Below are 20274 nucleotides of genomic sequence, written 5' to 3' on the forward strand. Positions count from 1 at the left end.
TCTCTTCCTTCCTTCCTTCCTTCCTTCCTTCCTTCCTTCCTTCCTTCCACCCCTCCTTCCTCATTGCTCTCGCCCTCCCTCCCTCCCTCTCTTCCCACCTTCTGTCTTTCCTTCCATTCTTCCTTCCTTCCTTCCTTCCTTCCTTCATTTTTTCCTTCTGTTGAAGAGACTATCCTTTCCACATTGTGTATTCTTGACAACCTTGTTAAAGATCAGTTGACTATATATGCATAGGGTTATTTTTAGGCTCTTTATTAGTCTATATGCATGTATTTATGCTGGTACCATATGGTTTTAATAACTATAGCTTTGACATATATTTTTAAATCACAAAGTGTGATACCTCCTGCTCTCTTCTTTGTTCTTAGGATTGTTTTGGCTATTCTGGATCTTTTGTGGTGCTATATTAATTTCGGGATTGTTTTTAACTATTCCAGTTTAAAAAAAAAAAAAAAAAAACTGGCCAGTGAGATTCTGATGGAAATAGTGAACACAGGATGTCTTTCCATTTTCCATTTATTTATGTCTCCTTCAATTTCTTGTAACAATGTTTTGTAGTTTTCAGTGTACTAGTCTTTCACCTCCTTGATTAAGTTTAATTATAAGTATTTTATTCTTTTTGAGGGCTATTGTAAAAGGAGTTATTTTCTGAATTTCCTTCTAATGGTTCATTGTTAGTATATAGGAATGCAAGTAATTTTACTAAATTGATATATTAGTTCTAACAGTTAGTTTTCTTTCTGGAATCTTTATAGTTTTCTACATAAAATAGTTACCCCTTATCTACAGGGGTGGGGGATATATTCCAAGACCATCAGTGGATGCCTGAAATTGTGGATATTACAAATCCCTGTATATACTATGTTTTTTAATAAAGATACGCTCCTATGGAAAATTTTGTTACATGATTTTTCTGAGTATATTGAAATGGGAATATATTTTTAAGTTCTTTATTCGATTAATGTGGTTTATCACAGTTATTAATTTTAGTATGTTGAACCATTTTTGCATTCCATGGATAAATTATACTTGATGATGATGTATGAGCTCTCTGATAAGATGTACGAGCTCTCTAATATGCTGTTGTGTTGATGTGTTCTATAAATAATGAACTTTATGATTATCTTAGGTTAATCTTAAACAATTTTTAATTCATGATTCAATTTATAATGCTTGTCTTTCTGAACATTTCATATGCTCTCTCCCCAGCATATTTAATACTTTTCACTAACATTGTACACATTTATTTAATGTCAATTCTTACTAGTACATAAGATGTCACTTACAACTTAACGTCACTTCTACTAATAGATAAGCTCCATAAGAATGAAAATGTTTTATTGTTTTGTTAATAATTATATGTTCAGCTAGTGTGTCAGTGTTTGGGGTACAGAATACTCAATAAATATTTGTTGAATGAATACTGGAAAAGAAGGAATCATATTTGAAAATGGAGATAATATTATACTGGGGTGCTTTTTCTTCCTTGTATAGAATACTATGCTCAATTTGGAGTGGGTTGCAACAGATTACATCAGTTAGCCTCCTAGAAATTTGAAGCTAGATAAACTAAGACATGTAAACATATGACAAGACAATAAAATAGTGAGTGGTAAAAAGGAGCTTTACAAATAAGTTAGCAGCCCCCTACCCCCCAGCACACACAAATGTACAGTATGGTAATCAACACATAAAATATATAGCTGATTTTGAAAATTTTGAATGAAGCAACACAAGAAAGGAAAAAGAAAATGTAATCAAAATGATCACTGGGTCTTCAATAAACAATATGTTCATACTCATGCAATTCTAAATGTTTATTGGGTTCGACACTTAGAGTCATCAATAAATAATGGCAGACATCCTCGTTTTGTTTAGAGAAGAGAAAGTAAACGGTATCAGTCTTCAGATGCACAAATGTAACTTCAAAAATGGAAATTGGGAAATGAAAAATTGAGATTGAAAGTCAGAGGAGAAAAGAGGTCAGAAAATGTCATTTTCTTACAGGGCAAGGATATAAAATAGATTAATAATTTAATGGATACAAAGTTAATATACATTCTTTAAGGGATAAACTAGGATGGAAAGGAGTAGAACAGAGAGCTGATACCAGAAACTATGTATATATGTCATTCTTATTATAATATTTAAACAGTAGTACCACTTTTATTTTCAAATGTACATGTCATTTGAACAATAAGCTAAGCTATTATCAACATGGGGAGAAGTTTGTTGTAAAGGCAGAGGTTTGGGATTTGGACTAAACTGGGTAAAATTTAGACTGTTACTCTGGGAAATCTATTGAACATCTCTGAGACTTGGTTTTCTCATGTATGAACAAATTGTGGTATTAAATGACATAATAGGCACAAAATGCTTGACCACATGAAAGTGACTTATTAAATGTCAAAGGTTTGGATCATTTTTTTTCCATTATTTATTAATTGGACTTGAAGAAAAATGAGCTAAAATATGTATACTAATAGTAGAAATGTTGATTAAAACTACAACCCTGAAAATTGCAAGATTTTGCAGATAATTACCATTATGATGTTACAAATCTTTATTTTTTCTTTTTTTTTTTATTATTGTAAGTTCTAGTGTACATGTGCACAACATGCAGGTTTGGTACATATGTATACTTGTGCCATGTTGGTGTGCTGCATCCATCAACTCGTCAGCACCCATCAACTCATCATTTACATCAGGTATAACTCCCAATACCATCCCTCCCCTCCCTTCTCCCCATAATAGGGCCCGGTGTGTGATGTTCCCCTTCCCAAGTCCAAGTGATCTCATAATTCAATTCCCACCTATGAGTGAGAACACGCAGTATTTAGTTTTCTGTTCTTGTGGTAGTTTGCTGAGAATGATGGTTTCCAGCTGCATCCATGTCCCTACAAAGGACACAAACTCATCCTTTTTTATGGCTGCATAGTATTCCATGATGTATATGTGCCAAATTTTCTTAATCCAGTCTGTNATCTTTATTTTTTCTTTTTTTTTTTATTATTGTAAGTTCTAGTGTACATGTGCACAACATGCAGGTTTGGTACATATGTATACTTGTGCCATGTTGGTGTGCTGCATCCATCAACTCGTCAGCACCCATCAACTCATCATTTACATCAGGTATAACTCCCAATACCATCCCTCCCCCTCCCTTCTCCCCATAATAGGGCCCGGTGTGTGATGTTCCCCTTCCCAAGTCCAAGTGATCTCATAATTCAATTCCCACCTATGAGTGAGAACACGCAGTATTTAGTTTTCTGTTCTTGTGGTAGTTTGCTGAGAATGATGGTTTCCAGCTGCATCCATGTCCCTACAAAGGACACAAACTCATCCTTTTTTATGGCTGCATAGTATTCCATGATGTATATGTGCCAAATTTTCTTAATCCAGTCTGTCACTGATGGACATTTGGGTTGATTCCAAGTCTTTGCTATTGTGAATAGTGCCACAATAAACATACGTGTGCATGTGCCTTTATAGCAGCATGATTTATATTCCTTTGGGTATATACCTAGTAATGGGATGGCTGGGTCATACAGTATTTCTAGTTCTAGATCCCTGAGGACTCGCCATACTGTTTTCCATAATAGATGAACTAGTTTACAATCCCACCAACAGTGTAAAAGTGTTCCTATTTCTCCACATCCTCTCCAGCACCTGTTGTTCCCTAACTTTTTAATGATTGCCAAATCTTTAAATGTTACCATCGTATAAAAAAAAACTGGGCACCTTCTTTAAAAAGCATATGTCATGTGCTTTATTGTTTTTAAATAACATTAATCTAGAGTAGTCAGAAAGCATTTTGATCACAGTGAAATTACACTTAATAATTTTCTAAATAATTTTGGCCATTCAAAGAAAAAAGAAAATTTACTGAGTCATCTGCTATGGCACTTTCAAATTCATGATTATTTACTGTTTTTCTAATAAAGAATACAAAATTTTATGTAGACTTACATTTACTTTTTGTAAAATATTGCTAATTCCACAGCAGAGTATTTGTAATGCTTATTAATTTTGCATTTTAATGTTATTCAGAAATTCCCCTCCCCAATCAGAAATATACACACAGACCAATTCTAGGACTGGCAGTGTTTGCCTAGTTTTAACATTGTTGTCAATAAAACAACAAAATAACTTACTCAGTTAATTTTACAAATTCAGCAATAATAATTCAATATGTACTTTTTAAAAATAGTGTGCAATCAATGTTTTTCAAAAGCTGTACCATGCCAAGGATCATAATATATATAAAAAAAAGGTTTCATAATGTGTCGGATTGATTTAGAACAGCATTGAGGAAAATTGCTTCAAAGTTATGCTTAATATTAACAATTCATTTATACAGATTTTAAAATATATTTTATATGTAACAGATTATTCTAATTCAAAATACTATAAAAAGCTACGTTATACTCTGTACATTACAATTCTGAGACTTGCAGTATTTTCTAATAGTCAGAAAATACTGCAAGATTAATCAATTAAAAGTAATTTTTGGAAATGCTCTATCCAGAAATAAACATTTTAAAATTTATTCTAAATCTGTCTTTCTTAAGAAATCATAAACATTTCACTAATTAATTTCACAATGTTATTCTTAGAATAGAGGCTATGGGAAGAAAAAGAATTTTGCTCAATCTTATCAACCAAACAAATATTTCTTCAAGATTCCATGTAATTGACCTGATATTTTGTATTACTTTTACAAACAAAGTAAAAGTTTTTGTTGTTGTTGTTGTTCTCCTTAACTGTGTTGGTAAAGTGTAAAATGTTCCTGTTTATTCTCACTACTTACCAGTGGTTTAAACACAATTTTCAACCATATCAAAGAGTATGTAGCCTAGGAATAAGCTTTGATTGTTATACCTTGTAAGATGGGAAAAGAATTTCCCCTAAATAATTCTCCATAATTTTTCCATATGGTTCAACTATTTAGTGTGAGTGAGTTTAAGAAAAGGGAGACCTGACAGTCTTTAGACAAGTCGGAGTATTTTACATAAGGTAAGAACATACTATGATTCCAGGCCTTCTGACCCTCCCAACACACTGGCTGTGTACTGGAAGCACATAAAATGACAGTGACACTGGTTTGATCATATTAAGGGCCAACGTCAAAACATTTCATTTTCTTCTAAATGAATATCCAAGAAAAGTTCACTGCATGTGAAATGATTAAATTGTAGCAGGACTGTTTAATCACAAAAGAGGAATTGATTATTCTCTTCCAGAACAACTTACTTGGGGAGAGGCAACTAAAAGAAATTATCTGGACCAAGCTCTCCTGTATTCACCATACAGTCCCTAGAGAATGATACAAACAAAACAAGCAGACCTCGACATTGTGAAAACTGGAGAAAACATGCATTTATTAGCTTTTGGGGAATCAAAGAGCAAAGATTTCTACTACCCTGATTGAGTTTACACTAAATGCTGAAGGAGGAGGAGTGTCGTTTGAGAGAATTGTTTAATCAACCTCTGTATAAGACATAATGTAGTGTTTGTATCAGCAACTATGCCAGATCCTTCCTAAGAAACAGTACATTAAATGGGAGATTGTTAATTACCAAGCAATGTGGTGTCCTCTATGCTAACATTGTTAGCTATTTAGCATAATGCATAATTTGTATACATCTTTATTTGAATCATTGTGCTCACCAATATACATATAAATGTTTTAAAAAAGAGGTGAATGATACAGCCTATTGTTGTGTCCAGATATAAGCATATTAGGAATAGTCTGCTTTCTATTTTATAACCAAGTCCCTCAAACTTTCTATCTCTCCAAGGGCTGTAGACACTTCCATGAGTCCCTGTACATCCAAACATAAAACAATTAAAAGAGATTCCAGTCTTTGCCAAAGTAGCAGAGATATTGTACCACTCATGAACATGAGTTTTTCTTCCTTACCCTTTCTGTCTATCAAGACTTAAAACTCTACCCAGTTACCAGGACTCAAAGGCACTCTCTTGTTGTCCCTTTGTTCAAGATGCCCCAATTCTGACACTGACTTCCCTGGTAGGTTTTTAAAAATTTACTTGCTTTCCTTTTATAATAGTCCCCCCATCCACAGTTTTACAGTTTTGCCTTCCCACAGTTTCAGTTACCCAAGGTCAACTTTGACCAAATAATATTAAAAGGAAAATTCTAGAAATAAACAAGTTATATGTTTTAAGTTACATGCCATTCTAAGTAGCACAAAATCTCACTCCCTTCCACCCTGTCCCACCCAGGACGTGAATCATCCCTTTGTCCAGTATATTCACACTATATATGCTTCCCACCCATTAGCCACTTAGTAGCCATCTTAGTTATCACATTGGCTCTTGAAGTATTGCAGTGCTTGTGTTCATGTGGCCCTCATTTTACTTAGTGGCCCAAAGTGCAAGAGTAGGGATGCTGCCAATTTGGATATGCCAAAAAGAAGCTATCAAGTGCCTCCTTGAAGTGAAAACTGAAAGTTCTCAAGTTAAGGAAAGAAAAATATCATATGCTGAGGTTGCTAAGATCTATAGTAAGACCGAATCCTGTATCCATGAAATTGTAAAGAAGAAAAAAGAAATTTGTTCATACTATATATAGGGTTTGGTACTATCGGTAATTATACCAATAATTAGCATCAGTTGGGGATGTTGGAAAGTATTCCCCGTGGATAAGGGGGATACTACTGTACCTACTGACCCCTCTCTATTCTGCTAAACTTTTCACAGCTATATATGCTACCTGTTTTACTAAACAGTTTTCCCGAAAGTATAACAGCTGTTGAGTTCTACCTATTTTACGAAGCTTCACTTGGCATGCCTTATATCTTCTCCTGATTCATAAGTAAAAGTAAGACAGAATAATTTAATTAGAAATTTAGATGAAAGTTGAATTAAAAAATATATAAGTATCCACCCCCTCAATCATCTATCCTTTGTGCTACACATAATCCAATTATACACTTAGTTATTTTTAAATGTACAGTTGAATTATTATTGACTAGAGTCACTGTTGTGCTATCAAATAGTAGGTCTTATTCATTCTTTCTATTTTATTTTATGCCCATTAACCAAGCCAATCTCCCCATCACCACTCCCCCACTACCCTTCCCAGCTTCTAGTAACTATCCTTCTACTCTCTATGTCCATGAGTTCAATTGCTTTGATTTTTAGATTCCACGCAATGTGTGCCTTCCTGTGCCTGGCGTATTTCATTTAACGTAACTAAATACATCTATTATATACCCACAGAAAAAATTTTAAAACAATATTAATTATCTATAGCAGAGGTCAGCAAACTATGAGGGCCTGGAGACCAAATCCAGCTTGCCACTTTTTCTTGTAAATAGATTTTTATTGAAATACAAAAAAAGTACGTATATAAAAAATACAGGCAATTCAACTGCAAATTTACTCATGTTTATACTGACATCTCAAGGGTTACATGAAGCTCGTGTGACAAGAAGCCTGCTTACCTCCTCACAACTAATGGCACATTTTTCAGATTAATGAATTTTTCCTAGACCAAGGCATATTCTAAATCACACCTAATTAAAAATGCTATCAAACCTATACTTGTACATAGTCCAAAAAGACAAGTTCCATAACATGTAAGTGCAGCCTCCTCTCTCCTTCCTACTCTCACACCATATTTCCACTCCACAGAGACAGTCCCTTTACAGCCCCAAAATTGGGTATTCTCTTAACCTCCTTCCATATTTCTAACTGATTTTATTATTATTTCCTGCTTTTCAATTTAAATTATTATCTATTAGCTTTCTATTATGGAACAAAAGAGTATATCTTTCTTCTCATCCCTCATTCTGAATTTCCGTTTTCCCATCCTTTGAATATACAAGTCATGAGTCACTTAGCGATGGGGATAAATTCTGAGAAATGTATCATTAGACGATTTTGTCATTGGGCATAGACTGGACTTACAGAACCTAAATGGCACAGCCTAGCACGTACTACGTTATAGGGTATAACCTATTGATCTTAGTCAACATCATCACCGACACATAAGCTCTGCACTGCTAAGTTACAGCAGCTATGATGTCACTAGGCAATAGGATTTTTTCAGCTCCATTACAATCCTATGGGACTACCATTGTATATTCAATCTGTCACTGAAATGTTATGTGGTGCATGACTGTAGTTCAATAATTTTTTTAAAATCAATCTTCAGTGTTTGCATTATTATGGCTGTTTTTCATAATATGGCATGTTGTTGAGTGCTATAATTATATTTCCAATCTTGAGTGATCTGTTTTCCTTTCTAATTGTTTCTTTTTACCTTTGTTAGTTTTCTAGCCACTCGTTACTAATTTAGAATCTGGCATATATTAGTCTGCTTGGGCTACCATTAAAAAAATACCCCAGATTCGGCCGGGCATGGTGGCTCACACCTGTAATGCCAGCACTGTGGGAGGCCAAGGCGGGCAGATCACCTGAGGTCAGGAGTTCGAGACCAGCCTGACCAACATGGAGAAACCTCATATCTACTAAAACTACAAAAATAAATAAATAAATAAAATAAAATAAATAAATAGATGAATAAATATTTTAAAATTGGCCAGGAATGGTACCTGGAAGGCGGAGGTTGCAGCGAGCTGAGATCGAGCCATTCTACTCCAGCCTGGGCAAGAAAAGCAAAACTCGAGTCTCAAAAACAACAACAACTACAAAAACAACCCAGATTCGATGACTTAAACAAAAGACATTTATTTTCTCACAGTTCTGGCACCTGGAAGTTCTAGGACAAGGTCCCATCAGAGTTGGTTTCCTCTGAGGCCTGTGACATTGGCCTCTTCACCTGGTTACTCTATGTGCACATACACCCCTGGTATCTCTGTGTATCTATTATTTTATTCTCCTCTTTTAAGGACATCAGCCATATTAGATTATAGTCTACCCTAATGGCTTCATTTTAACTTACTTATCTCTTTAAAAGCCCTATATCCAAATACAGTACAATTGTGAAGAACTAGGAGTTAGGGCTCCAACAAGTGAAAATAAAAGGGGAGATGCATTGCAATCCAAAACACCTGACCAGAAGTGGAAAGCTGTTCTCAATACACTCAACCACATCAGGTAGCACCAGCTTGGTCTCCTCCCCAGTGGTGGCCTTCCTGAAGTTCTCCACTCCCCACAATGATCTGACTGCTGGCACTGAGAGCCTGCTGTTTAGGGTCCACTTCCACCATTAGTATGGAAATTTTCATTCTCTCCTGTGGTGGATCCCCTGAGGCTACTTCTCCTTCAATGCACTCCTTGTTTTTGGTAAACACATCTTCCAGCAGCTTCCAGAGAGTTGTGCGTTCTTTAAAATTTTTAGTTTATATAAATAACTTCTTTTTACCTTCTTACTAAACCAAACTTTTGCCAGGATACAAAATTCTAAATGAAAAAATATTTCCCTTCAGAATGTTGAAAGCATTGTCCCACTGTCTTCTGCCATTACTGATGAGAGGTCTGAAGACATTCTAACTTTCCACCCTTAGTTTTGAATATTTTCTTTTTTCTCCTATTGTTCCTCTTCCTCATATGCCTTTTCCTTTTTCCTTTGGCTTTTCTTTTGTTTCCTTCTTCTTGACCACCACAGAACTTCTCTAGTCCTAATTGTATAATGACTGGGCCCTCTCAATTTGACAATTTCTGTGCGGAAAATTTGAGTGCATTATGTCTTTCATAATATTCTACCCCAGTGTTTCATAAAATCCCTTTCTTAAATTCCTACTATATTGATATTGCTTCTCTTTAACTACTATAATTTTCTCACCTTTTAAATTCTTCTTTTACACTATTTGGTTTTATTGCTTATTTTATTATTCTTCATTCTTCAATGTCCTTAGGTTTACCTTCTAGGCTTTTTATTAAGTTATTCATTTGTTACGCTAGATTCAATTTCCAGGAGCCCTTTCAGGTTCACTGAATGTCTTGTTTTGTTTTGTGATCTAGTCTACTATACTTGTTTTATGTATGTATGATATTCTCATATTACTAGGAATATTTATTAAATATATATTTTAAGATTGATTTTTTTTCCAGAACTATATGGTATTGTTTGTTTCCTCTGAGTTTCTCTTTTTGTGTATGTGTTTTTTGTTTGTTTGCTTATTCCTTCTTATTCTTGTTAGAAATGTCCTCAAAGCCCTATGTCTGGTGTCTGAATACAAGTAGGAGTTAAGCACTCAAAAGAGGTTAGTATTTGAGTGTAGGCAGAGAGCTTTTTTCACATAGATTTTATTTTAGAGTTATCAATTTTTAATATTGCACTAGGGAACACCAGGTTTCATATCTCTGCACATACACACACACACACACACACACACAGATGCACACACTTTTGATTGATTCATAAAAGGCATTTTATCTTGTGTTGAATCATTTCCCCTGAGGAAACTCCTCCAATCTTGTGTCAACATCAATAGAGATATGGATCACGCTGTAACAGTTCTCAGAGGCATTTGGGAAAATCATATCACATTCAGTGAGGCAACTTACTCTTAATTCCCTTAATTTTAGCATGGTACCTAGACTCTTAACTGTAGGTGGTGTTTCTGAGTAGAGAGTATCCCTGGATCAAATTCTCCAAAACTCTTTTACCAGGATTAGGAAAGTAACCAGCAATGGATATGTAGAGGGGTTCAGAGAACTTACTTTTCTTATAGACTTCTAACCAGTATTCATATATTTAGTCATACATATAACCCTACATTCAGAGACATCTGGTACCTCTATTTTCTGAGACTGTTGAGGTTCCGTTGCAAAAAGCAGCTTGCTTCTAATTTGTTTCCTGTCTCAACTTAAATTTTTACTTCCTTCACTGTTGCCACTCATCCATCTGCTTTGCAGCTTGCAAAATTATTATTAATATAAAATTAGTATTTTCTCATCTACCAAATCTGTTGTCCCTATAGGTGTAAATCTTCTTACTCATTTTTTCCAATTTAGTAGTGTCAGGAAAAAAAAAAAGAATACATTTGATTAACTAAAAGCTTCCAAATTCACATTGTAAAGGGTACCCTAGAAGATATTATGTATTTATTTCCTAACGCTTACACCTCCCTTGTTACACAAAGATAGTACACATACTGAAAAACTGAAAATATTTTAAAGTCAAATTACCACTGGAACGGGCACAACACTCACAATGACATAAGTCAATCAATTATAGAAACAATTGATTATCTTCGGTTCAAATTCATTTCTTCGGTAAACATGTTTGGAGTACCTACGACATTGAACCAATTAAGAGACGATTGAAGTAGTGCTTAAATGAACTGATGAATCAGTCTGATCTGAATTCAGGTAGTAATTGTGAAGAAAGCGGCGAGTAGATACTTTTTCATATATATATATATATTTCAAAAAAATATTTTTAAAGTTTTCCAATCATTTTTTGGTCTACACTCTTCTATTAGCTTTCTCGGGCTGCCAAACAAAGTACCACAAGCTGGATGGCTTAAACAACAGAATTTTATTATCTCATAGTTCTACAGACTAGAAATGAGAAATCAAGGTGTTGGCCCTGTTGGGTCTTCCTGAGAGCTGTGAGGGAAGGAACTGTTCCAGACCTCTCTCCTTGGCATGCATATTGCCATCTTCACGTTTACATGGTGTTTTCCCTGTATACATGTCTGCCTTCAAATTTTCTCTTTTTATAAGGACACTGGTCATATTGGATTAGTGCCTATGCTAATGGTCTCATTATAAATTTATTACTTCTTTCAACACCTTATCACCACATAAGTTCACATGCTGAGGTACTAAGGGTGGGACTTCAGCATAAGAATTTTTCACAGCCACAATTCAGCTAATAGCTGTCCACTCCAAATCAAAGATGAGAAAATCAGTTTAAAATCTTAGACATGGATAAGTAGTTTAAGTAAATTAGAGTGAGGACAACACAGAGCCTGCCCATTCAGAACTTACAGTCCTAGATTAATGTAAAAGAGTATGCCTATTAAGTGCTCCAGAAGAGAATAAAACATATACCTGAAAGACTTATGCACATTTTGCCTTTTCCCAGTCGCTATAAAAACCACCAATTGTTCTCATATGTCCACACACCACAGATAATGGCTACAGATGGAGTCAATGGCTTATAAACACAGGAGATAGTAGAATTTACAGAACATAAAATAGTGAAGCGCTTTTAAAAGTAATAAAATAAAAACATTTTAAAATATAGTTTATACCATTATTTGCTTTATACAATTTAATTTAGTTATAAGTTTAATAGAACTGTAGAACTAAAAAATACATCATAAATATCATATAAGCAAAAGGTTACCAAATTGTAATGTGTTTCAGAATTACCTAGGGAGCTTTTAAAAATACAAATATTGTTGATTACCACCCCAAATATCTTGAATAGAAGGTTCTCAAATGCATATTTTTAAGAAACTCTCCAATTGGATCTAATGCCTGTTCCATCTGTTTTGTCTTAAGGTTGAAAAAACTGAGGCCACTTTAACAAAACTACAACTCATAAGACGTATTTAATTTAAAAAAAGGTCTAGTTCTGTTTATATATGATTCATTTTGGCCAACAGATTATGAGAGTATTTGTAGAAACTATTTGAAAACACTTTTGTTAATACAATTGATACAAATATCACAGACAGCTCTGTAATATTTGTTTCCTTTAAAACAAATAAACTTTAAGGTCACCAGTACTTAATGTTGGCAGATTTTTAAAAACTCAAATTTAAAAAAATCTTCTAAAATGGAAAGCACAACTTACTAAAAGAGATTTTAGAAACTTACAGATGATGTCCTATCCACTTCACAACGGCTACTGAGAATAAAACAGGCCTCAGCGTCATCCATCCTAAATACAGACGGAAAAACAAAATAATCACACACTGAAATATCTACACGTTTTCTGAAAAATAGAATTTAAGTCTTTAGTCCATATATTGCACAAAATGTACATGTAGACCATGTGTATCCTTAAGCTTAAATGAAAGTTGAATTTCTAGTAGATCTTGACTATATCTGACTCTGAAGAAAAAAAAAATCTGCTACTGGGTTGTCTATTATAACTCAATGTTTTATGACAAAAGTTAATAAAAGCCAAACTTTATTCCTTTTTACTATTAAATGTATTTTATATGCATGCTTTGAGTAAATTAAGGGGATATATTGGTCTTTATTTTATGACTAATCGTATTTTAACTGTTATGTCTGAATCAAACTAAGAGGGGTGGAATACAGCTTCTCTGTATTCATAAGTCAAACTCTACTCTGTATTTATACTTCCTGGAGATCACTCATCCTTTCCCAAGCCCCTTCCTCTCATGCTAGGGTTCAATATTTCCTAAGTTTAGTGATGAAGACACAGTATATTTTAGTGTTTGATACATGATGTTCCAAAAGCACAAGAATGTTTATTTTCAAAATGAGGAATGATTTATCTCTGTGGTTCACTGTGATAAAGTAAATATTTTCCAAAAAAAATATTTTCTATGGAGAGGAAATATAAAAGTCTTTGAAATAAGACCAAACCAAACAGTTGTGGGAAGATGTTGCGCCATGGTTTTTAAGATAATATGAGTGTTGGGTAACTTTCTCTAAATACCATTTTCAACGAAGCAACTCAAAACTCATGCAACTAACCTATGAAACTTGTTTGGAGACTCCTACTCCATGCTCTATGCATAAGGAATTGCACTGAAAAATGTATTAGTTTATATTAAACCCCAAATCTTTTATAGGAAGCTAAGATTGGAAATGAACATAAAAATGGATACTGCGTCACTCTTATTTTTTTAAAATAGCTTTTTGAGTATGACCAGCCAGCTACCTCTCTCTCTCCTTCATTCCCTTCTCTTTTCTTTTATTCCCATGGAGGAATTTTTCTTGTAAATATGATTGCTTTTACCAAGAGATCATTTTAAGACTATTAGTAATAAATTAGTTACATTAATCCTAAGTAGGATATAGCTTAGATACTAATAGCTATACCAATAACTCAGATAAATTTGTTAGATGGAAAGAAGCCTCCATATATTACACAAATTCATATTGAACATAATATGAATATTACTCATGCTTATTGTGTGAAGAACTTAGCTATCATACAATAAATAAGGAATATTGATTATCTACACCGATGAATACAAAGATCTAGATTATAGTAATATCTAAGCATCTATTTCTCTAGCACACCCAAATAATGAGTATAAATAGCAAACTCTAAATACCTAAAGCCAGGGTTTACCTGAGGTGCTGGGAAAATCTGATGACTTATAGAACTGTCACATGTACACTGACCACAAATATATTTAATCCACCTAAAAGATGAATATACTCACAAAGAAATGTAACTTTCCAATTAGATAACACTCATTATATCCTGCTAGTTTTCGTGATGTTTTGTTTCAGAAGTTAAATCAGTGAAAAAATACTCCGTTAAATTGACTTCATTATATATAAATCAAAGATAACATCAGAGTTTCTGACTAGGTATCTAGTCATCATTTGAAGGACTATGCAGCACAAAGGAGTCTGGAAGTCTGTTCCACAAAAGAGTTGACTTTTCTTCTGTTCTTTTCCAACACCCACTAGACATACACACACACACACAGAGACTTGCACACACATTGAAGACAGGCACAAACACACACCCACTCATGCACACTCAGGTTATCCAGGAAAGAAAAAAAAAAGTATAAAGCACTTATGCTGTTCAATTCAGTGGGGAGACTTTTATATCTAGAAGAGCATGTAGGGCAACTCAAGGATAAACATGAAGACATGTTTAAAACTTTAAAAACAGCAGAAAGTATTGAGCAAAACCACTTTTGTTGAAGATATCTTCCGGCATCTGAAACTAAGGACATTGTTTTGCAGAACCTCTGTTTCCCTGGTGTCCACACTCGGAGGCTCAATAATACTCACACTCTGCTCAATAATACTCACACTCTGCTCATATGATATAACTTGTTAACTTGTGACAAATGTTTAAGACCATGTCACCTTTAAGACAAATTGCCTGGTACACGCACAAAAAGAAGAGGATAGCTAAGTAAGACCTGTCACCTTTCTGATTCCTCTAGTCCACAGCAACCATTTTGTCTCTGACCCCAGGGAACACAAGTACTATCTGTTCAATACATAGTGTAAGGTCTTTAAAACATAAACCCTAACTCACACTGCACTGGTATGTCACATCATATTTAGCCCACAATTTTTATATGTGGGATAAAAACAGTATTCAGGGATTTGGAGACTACTCTAACAGTGAGTCTAGATGCCTCTGTGAATCTCTGACAGCTTAAGATAGTTATACTGGGCCACTTTTCTCATTGTGTTGTGTGGTCACAGTCTGTTGAACAATTTTGCCTTGAGATGAGGCTGAAAAAGAGGAGTAAACACACTGATTTCATGATACATTTTTAACCTTTTAGTTTGGCCAGCAGAGGGACTAAGGCAAAAGTCTATACTCAAACATTAACACATTTTGCAACACCAAAAATTGCTAAAATTTGGAGGAAAGAGAAAATATTAAGTCACTCAAAACTGTAAGCTGCAAGATGAAAGGCAAGGATACCTACTTTGCTCTCAATAGGTCTTGATCTTTAAGGGCTGAACCTTGAAGGTAGATAACTCTTTGGGACCACATTGGAATCTGCAGTACCCTTCGAACTTGTACATCCATTTCAGTAGGACACAAAATCACCACATAATAATCCTATTCAAAACAAAATGGGCAATGGAATAGAAACAATAATGTTTTATGCTATACTACATAGAAAACAAAATATCTAAGAAAACCTGAAATATGATAAAACTGAAATGAACTTTTGCTAATAAAACTTCACATTGAAAACCTGTGCATATATTAAATAGCATTACACTATAATAAATACAACTGGGACATACACAAATCTCATAAATCAATAAGTTCATCTCAACTTATTTCAATCTTACTAAGAGCATAAGGGAAGGTAATCAGTGGTTATATCTGGCACACACTTTCACATTGTGAAGATTTAGTTCTATCTACAGACTGATCCTAAAATATACATTGAACACCAGGCAGAAGCATTTAAGTATCAATTCACACTTCATTACTTTTAGGATCAAAACTTTGATAGTGATTTATATCATTTGGCTATATAATTATGATACAATAATTTTGAACAGTTTCTGGTGGATATTTGAATGAATAAGGATTCATAAAAACACTGAAAATACAAAGTAAATTAAAAGAACATGATATCAAAATATTACAAATATATGATCATTTGGAGAAAATTACATCTGAGTGGTGAAACGGTTTAAAACAATGACCTATAGAAATTAAAATTCTCTGGTAAACCTTCACCATTTTACCGCTGTGAAATATATCTACTAGGAATTTCTGGAGTTTAAATAATTCTCTACATTGATACTAGACAAAGTTAATGACTGTGTGATATGGTTTGGATTTGTGTCCCTGCCCAAACCTCATGTTAAACTGTAATCACAAATGTTAAGGGAGGGGCCTGCTGGGAGTTGACTGAATCACAGTGGCAGATTTCTTCCTTGCTGTTCTCTTGATAGTGAGTGTATAGCACCCCCTCTTCCTCCTGCTCTGGCCATGTGAAGACATACCTGCTTCCCTTTCATATTACATATGACTGTAAGTTTCCTTAGGCCTCTCCAACCATGTTTCCAGTATAGCCAGTGGAACCATAAGTCAATTAAATCTCTTTTCTTTGTACATTGCCCACTGTCAGGTATTTCTTTATAGCAGTGTGAGAACAGGCTAATACACCATGGGATCAGAATATTCCCCCAAATGGATTTTCTTTATGGATCATAATAAGTAAGCTTGAAATTAATTAAATATAAATAATTTTAAAGAAAACAACAAATAAGTATGAAGTTGCTATTAAAAATTCAAGTTAACATATGAAAACAAATGAATAAGAACAAAATGATTCTTCCATTTAAGACAGAACAAAATGATTCTACCATTTAAGAATCAATTGTAAATTAGGTGTTTTAAAACACAAAAATATAGTATTTATAAAGGTCTCCAAAATATTCATAAATCAATATTTCTATGTTTTGTAAGGAAAGGATAATTAGATATACTAAGCATTGTCTTGAAGTCTAGAGTTATTCAACTTCTTGACACAAATTGGTCGAGTAAATATAAGACCTTCAAACATATTAAGTGCGGTAATCAGGAAAGGAGATTAATGCCGTGGCCCATAGCAGAAAGCGGAAATATTCAAGAATTTTATCTTCATAAACAGAAAAAAAGTTTCTTCATAATTCATATTCTCAATTCGCCTAGTTATTGTCCAATTTTTGGTCATGTATTGCTATACAAATAGGACCTATTTATACTTCAGGAAACAGAGGAAAAAAATGAAAGTCCCAGACTTCCACATTTCCATTAGCAATCCTTGATAAAATTCTGCAGTATTTAACTGAGCAGATGATATTGAAATGGTTTCTTTCTTGTTTTATTATATTTTATCTTAAAATTCACTGTTTCATAAAATATCATTTATGCTCTACCCAAGGGAGAAAAGTAATCTTTAATTCAAAGAAAAATCTTCTTTGTACCATTAACATTATTCCATCTGTCTTTTAGCGTAGATACAGAAGGAAACTTAAAATACTGTGTATTCCTCCAGCATTTTTTTCTATGTTCCTGGTTATATTTGTGGTTCTTCATTTACTCTTTCTATATTTGGTTGTATAAATAAAAATCCTCCACAAAGCAGGCTGCACCATCAGTTAATTGACTTTGACAATATGTTAGTAGGTACAATCCAGTATAGTACATAACGTAAGCCAAATGTACCTGGAGTCGAGGATGAGCATAAAATTCATTTAAAAAATCCATAAGTAAATCAATCTTCAGTGAGCTGACACACAGGACGACATGCTTTTCAGTTTGAGCTCTATGTCGACTATAGTTTCCACCTGACTTTTGTCTCTCCATCCACAAATAAGCCAACTGTTCAAACTGTAATATATTTTCCACATGTGAATGAAAAACAAGGTAAGGAAATAAATAAATCAATGCAATACATCTATTGTTTATTAGGTACTTTCAATTTCCCAGAAGGAACTCATTGAGATTCTAATTGTCAGTGTTCCCCTTCAACAACAGACTTTTCATATAATTTCTACAGGGCTGCAAATGCCTCCCAGGGGCTTCAGATCTCTAAGGAAACATATTAACATGATTTTGCTATTACATAGTAACAGGCCACAAAGAGGTTTGTACCTCTGCTTTATGTCCAGTAGAGCTGAGTGAAACAGAAAAGCCTCATTGTTATTTTCCCACACTCTCTGTCAAGTTCTAACCACACCTCATGCAATAGGAGTTACTCTTACCACAACACACAAGGCCACATTCTAGCTGTACAGTAGCCAGCAACTGAGGAAAGTGAAAGGTGCAAGGGAGGGATGTCAAGAAGAAAGACATGCATAGATTTATTGGAGTAGGAAAGCCATTTTTGTAGGTATTATATTCAGATACATTGCAGCCAAAGTTTTGCAACAGAATATGCAAGTTTGATTTGCATTTCCCCATAGCCTGCTTCTGATCTGCCCACACATGGACACCCACGGCTTATTATAGGAAAGAGTTAGAGATTGCATCTACTTATTTTTAATTTCATTTATATATCTGTCCCTTTGCAACCTCCCTACTCATTCCCCAAAGTGTCACATAATATTTACATACCATGTTCAGACTTTTTTTTTTTTTTTTTTTTTTTTTTTTTTTTTTTTTTTTTTATAGAGATGGGATTTTACCTTATAGCCCAAGCTCATCTGGAACTCCTGGGCTCAAGTCATCCACCTGCCTCAGCCTCCCAAAATACTGGGTTTATAGGCATGAGCCACTGTACCTGATCCAGATTTTGTTTTATTTGGCCAACATAAGTAATTGATTTGTCTTCATTGCACTGTATGACTTTGTGGTTTATTTTGAAGAACCAAGAAAAATCAACCCTTCACAACTTTATTTCTTTGATGTAACATCCTACGATTTAAAACTACATTATTCTATATTTAATATAATTAAGTACCTTATATTTTTAAAAAATCTTGAAGGATTGAAATAAGATGAGTGCTGTCAATTATGACTAGAAGAATAAAAGAAACAACTTGGTGTTTCTAATAAAATGTAAAATGACATTTCTGCAGTAATTTATGTAATTGATTAAATGTAATGATAGTATGTGTTAGTAAATTATTGTTAGATAAGCCACTTTCCATTTTTTATAAATGTGGAGGATTCAATTTCATGTCTCCGTACATTTTTATACAATGTAAGATGGTTATGTTTACCTGTATGGGTAGAACCACAAGAGCAACACAAATCATAGCAACGACAAAAAGCTTGGAGGACCATGTTTCAGGAGTGACATCCCCAAAGCCCACAGTAGAAAACGTCACAATGCAGAAATAAAGGGAGTCAAAGAGATTCAGCTTCTTTCCTATTCGTTCCAGATGTTGGATCCCACAAATGCTAAAGAAACAAATATGAATTAAAATTAAATCTTTCAAATAGGACACAAAAGTTCTCATGATTATTTTGTTGAAAGCCAAAGCACATTTCAGAAAGCAATTTAATAGGCTCTTATATTTTATAATATATTTTCTAAGAAAACATAAGTAGTAAGTTATTTTCCTACATTGTCCAGATATGCTCTTATTTCGATTAGTGACCAAAAATGGTAGTTAAAATATCACATAGTATATTTGAGTAACATGTAGAATGAACAGACAATCTCATGGGTGATACACAAAGACACCAGACGAACATCGAGATCAGAAAACGCTACATCGAATCCCTACCAAAATACAAAGTCTTTTCTTTTTCTTTTTTTATAATTTAGGAAGAAGAGAAAGACAGTAAAAGGCTTGAGGAGTTAACAATTGCCAAGTGCTATGGTTAGAATGTTGTCCCCTCCAAAACTCAAGTCAAGAGCAAACACACTCAAAAGTTAGCAGAAGGCAAGAAATAACTAAGATCAGTGCAGAACTGAAGGAGATAGAGACACAAAAAACCCTCCAAAAATCAGTGAATCCAGGAGCTGGTTATTTGAAAAAAATCAACAAAATTGATAGACCGCTAGCAAGACTAATGAAGAAAAGAGAGAAGAATCAAATAGATGCAATAAAAAATGATAAAGGGGATATCACCACCGACCCCACAGAAATACAAACTACCATCAGAGAATACTATAAACACCTCTATGCAAATAAACTAGAAAACCTAGAAGAAATGGATAATTTCCTGGACACTTACCA

At 34.0% G+C, this 20274-nt stretch overlaps 1 protein-coding gene across 1 annotated transcript in view; it reads right to left on the reverse strand.

Annotated features, from left to right (window-relative positions):
* Positions 1–20274, reverse strand: part of KCNT2 (potassium sodium-activated channel subfamily T member 2) — a 226476-nt gene that overhangs the window by 165508 nt on the left and 40694 nt on the right. Inside the window, 4 exon segments of the mRNA XM_017874830.1 lie at positions 12769–12832; positions 15561–15697; positions 17810–17974; positions 19309–19489. Coding sequence (XP_017730319.1) covers positions 12769–12832; positions 15561–15697; positions 17810–17974; positions 19309–19489 — 547 coding nt within the window.

Source organism: Rhinopithecus bieti, unplaced genomic scaffold, assembly GCF_001698545.2.
Source record: "Rhinopithecus bieti isolate Rb0 unplaced genomic scaffold, ASM169854v2 scaffold_9420, whole genome shotgun sequence".
Classification (NCBI taxonomy): Eukaryota; Metazoa; Chordata; class Mammalia; order Primates; family Cercopithecidae; genus Rhinopithecus; species Rhinopithecus bieti.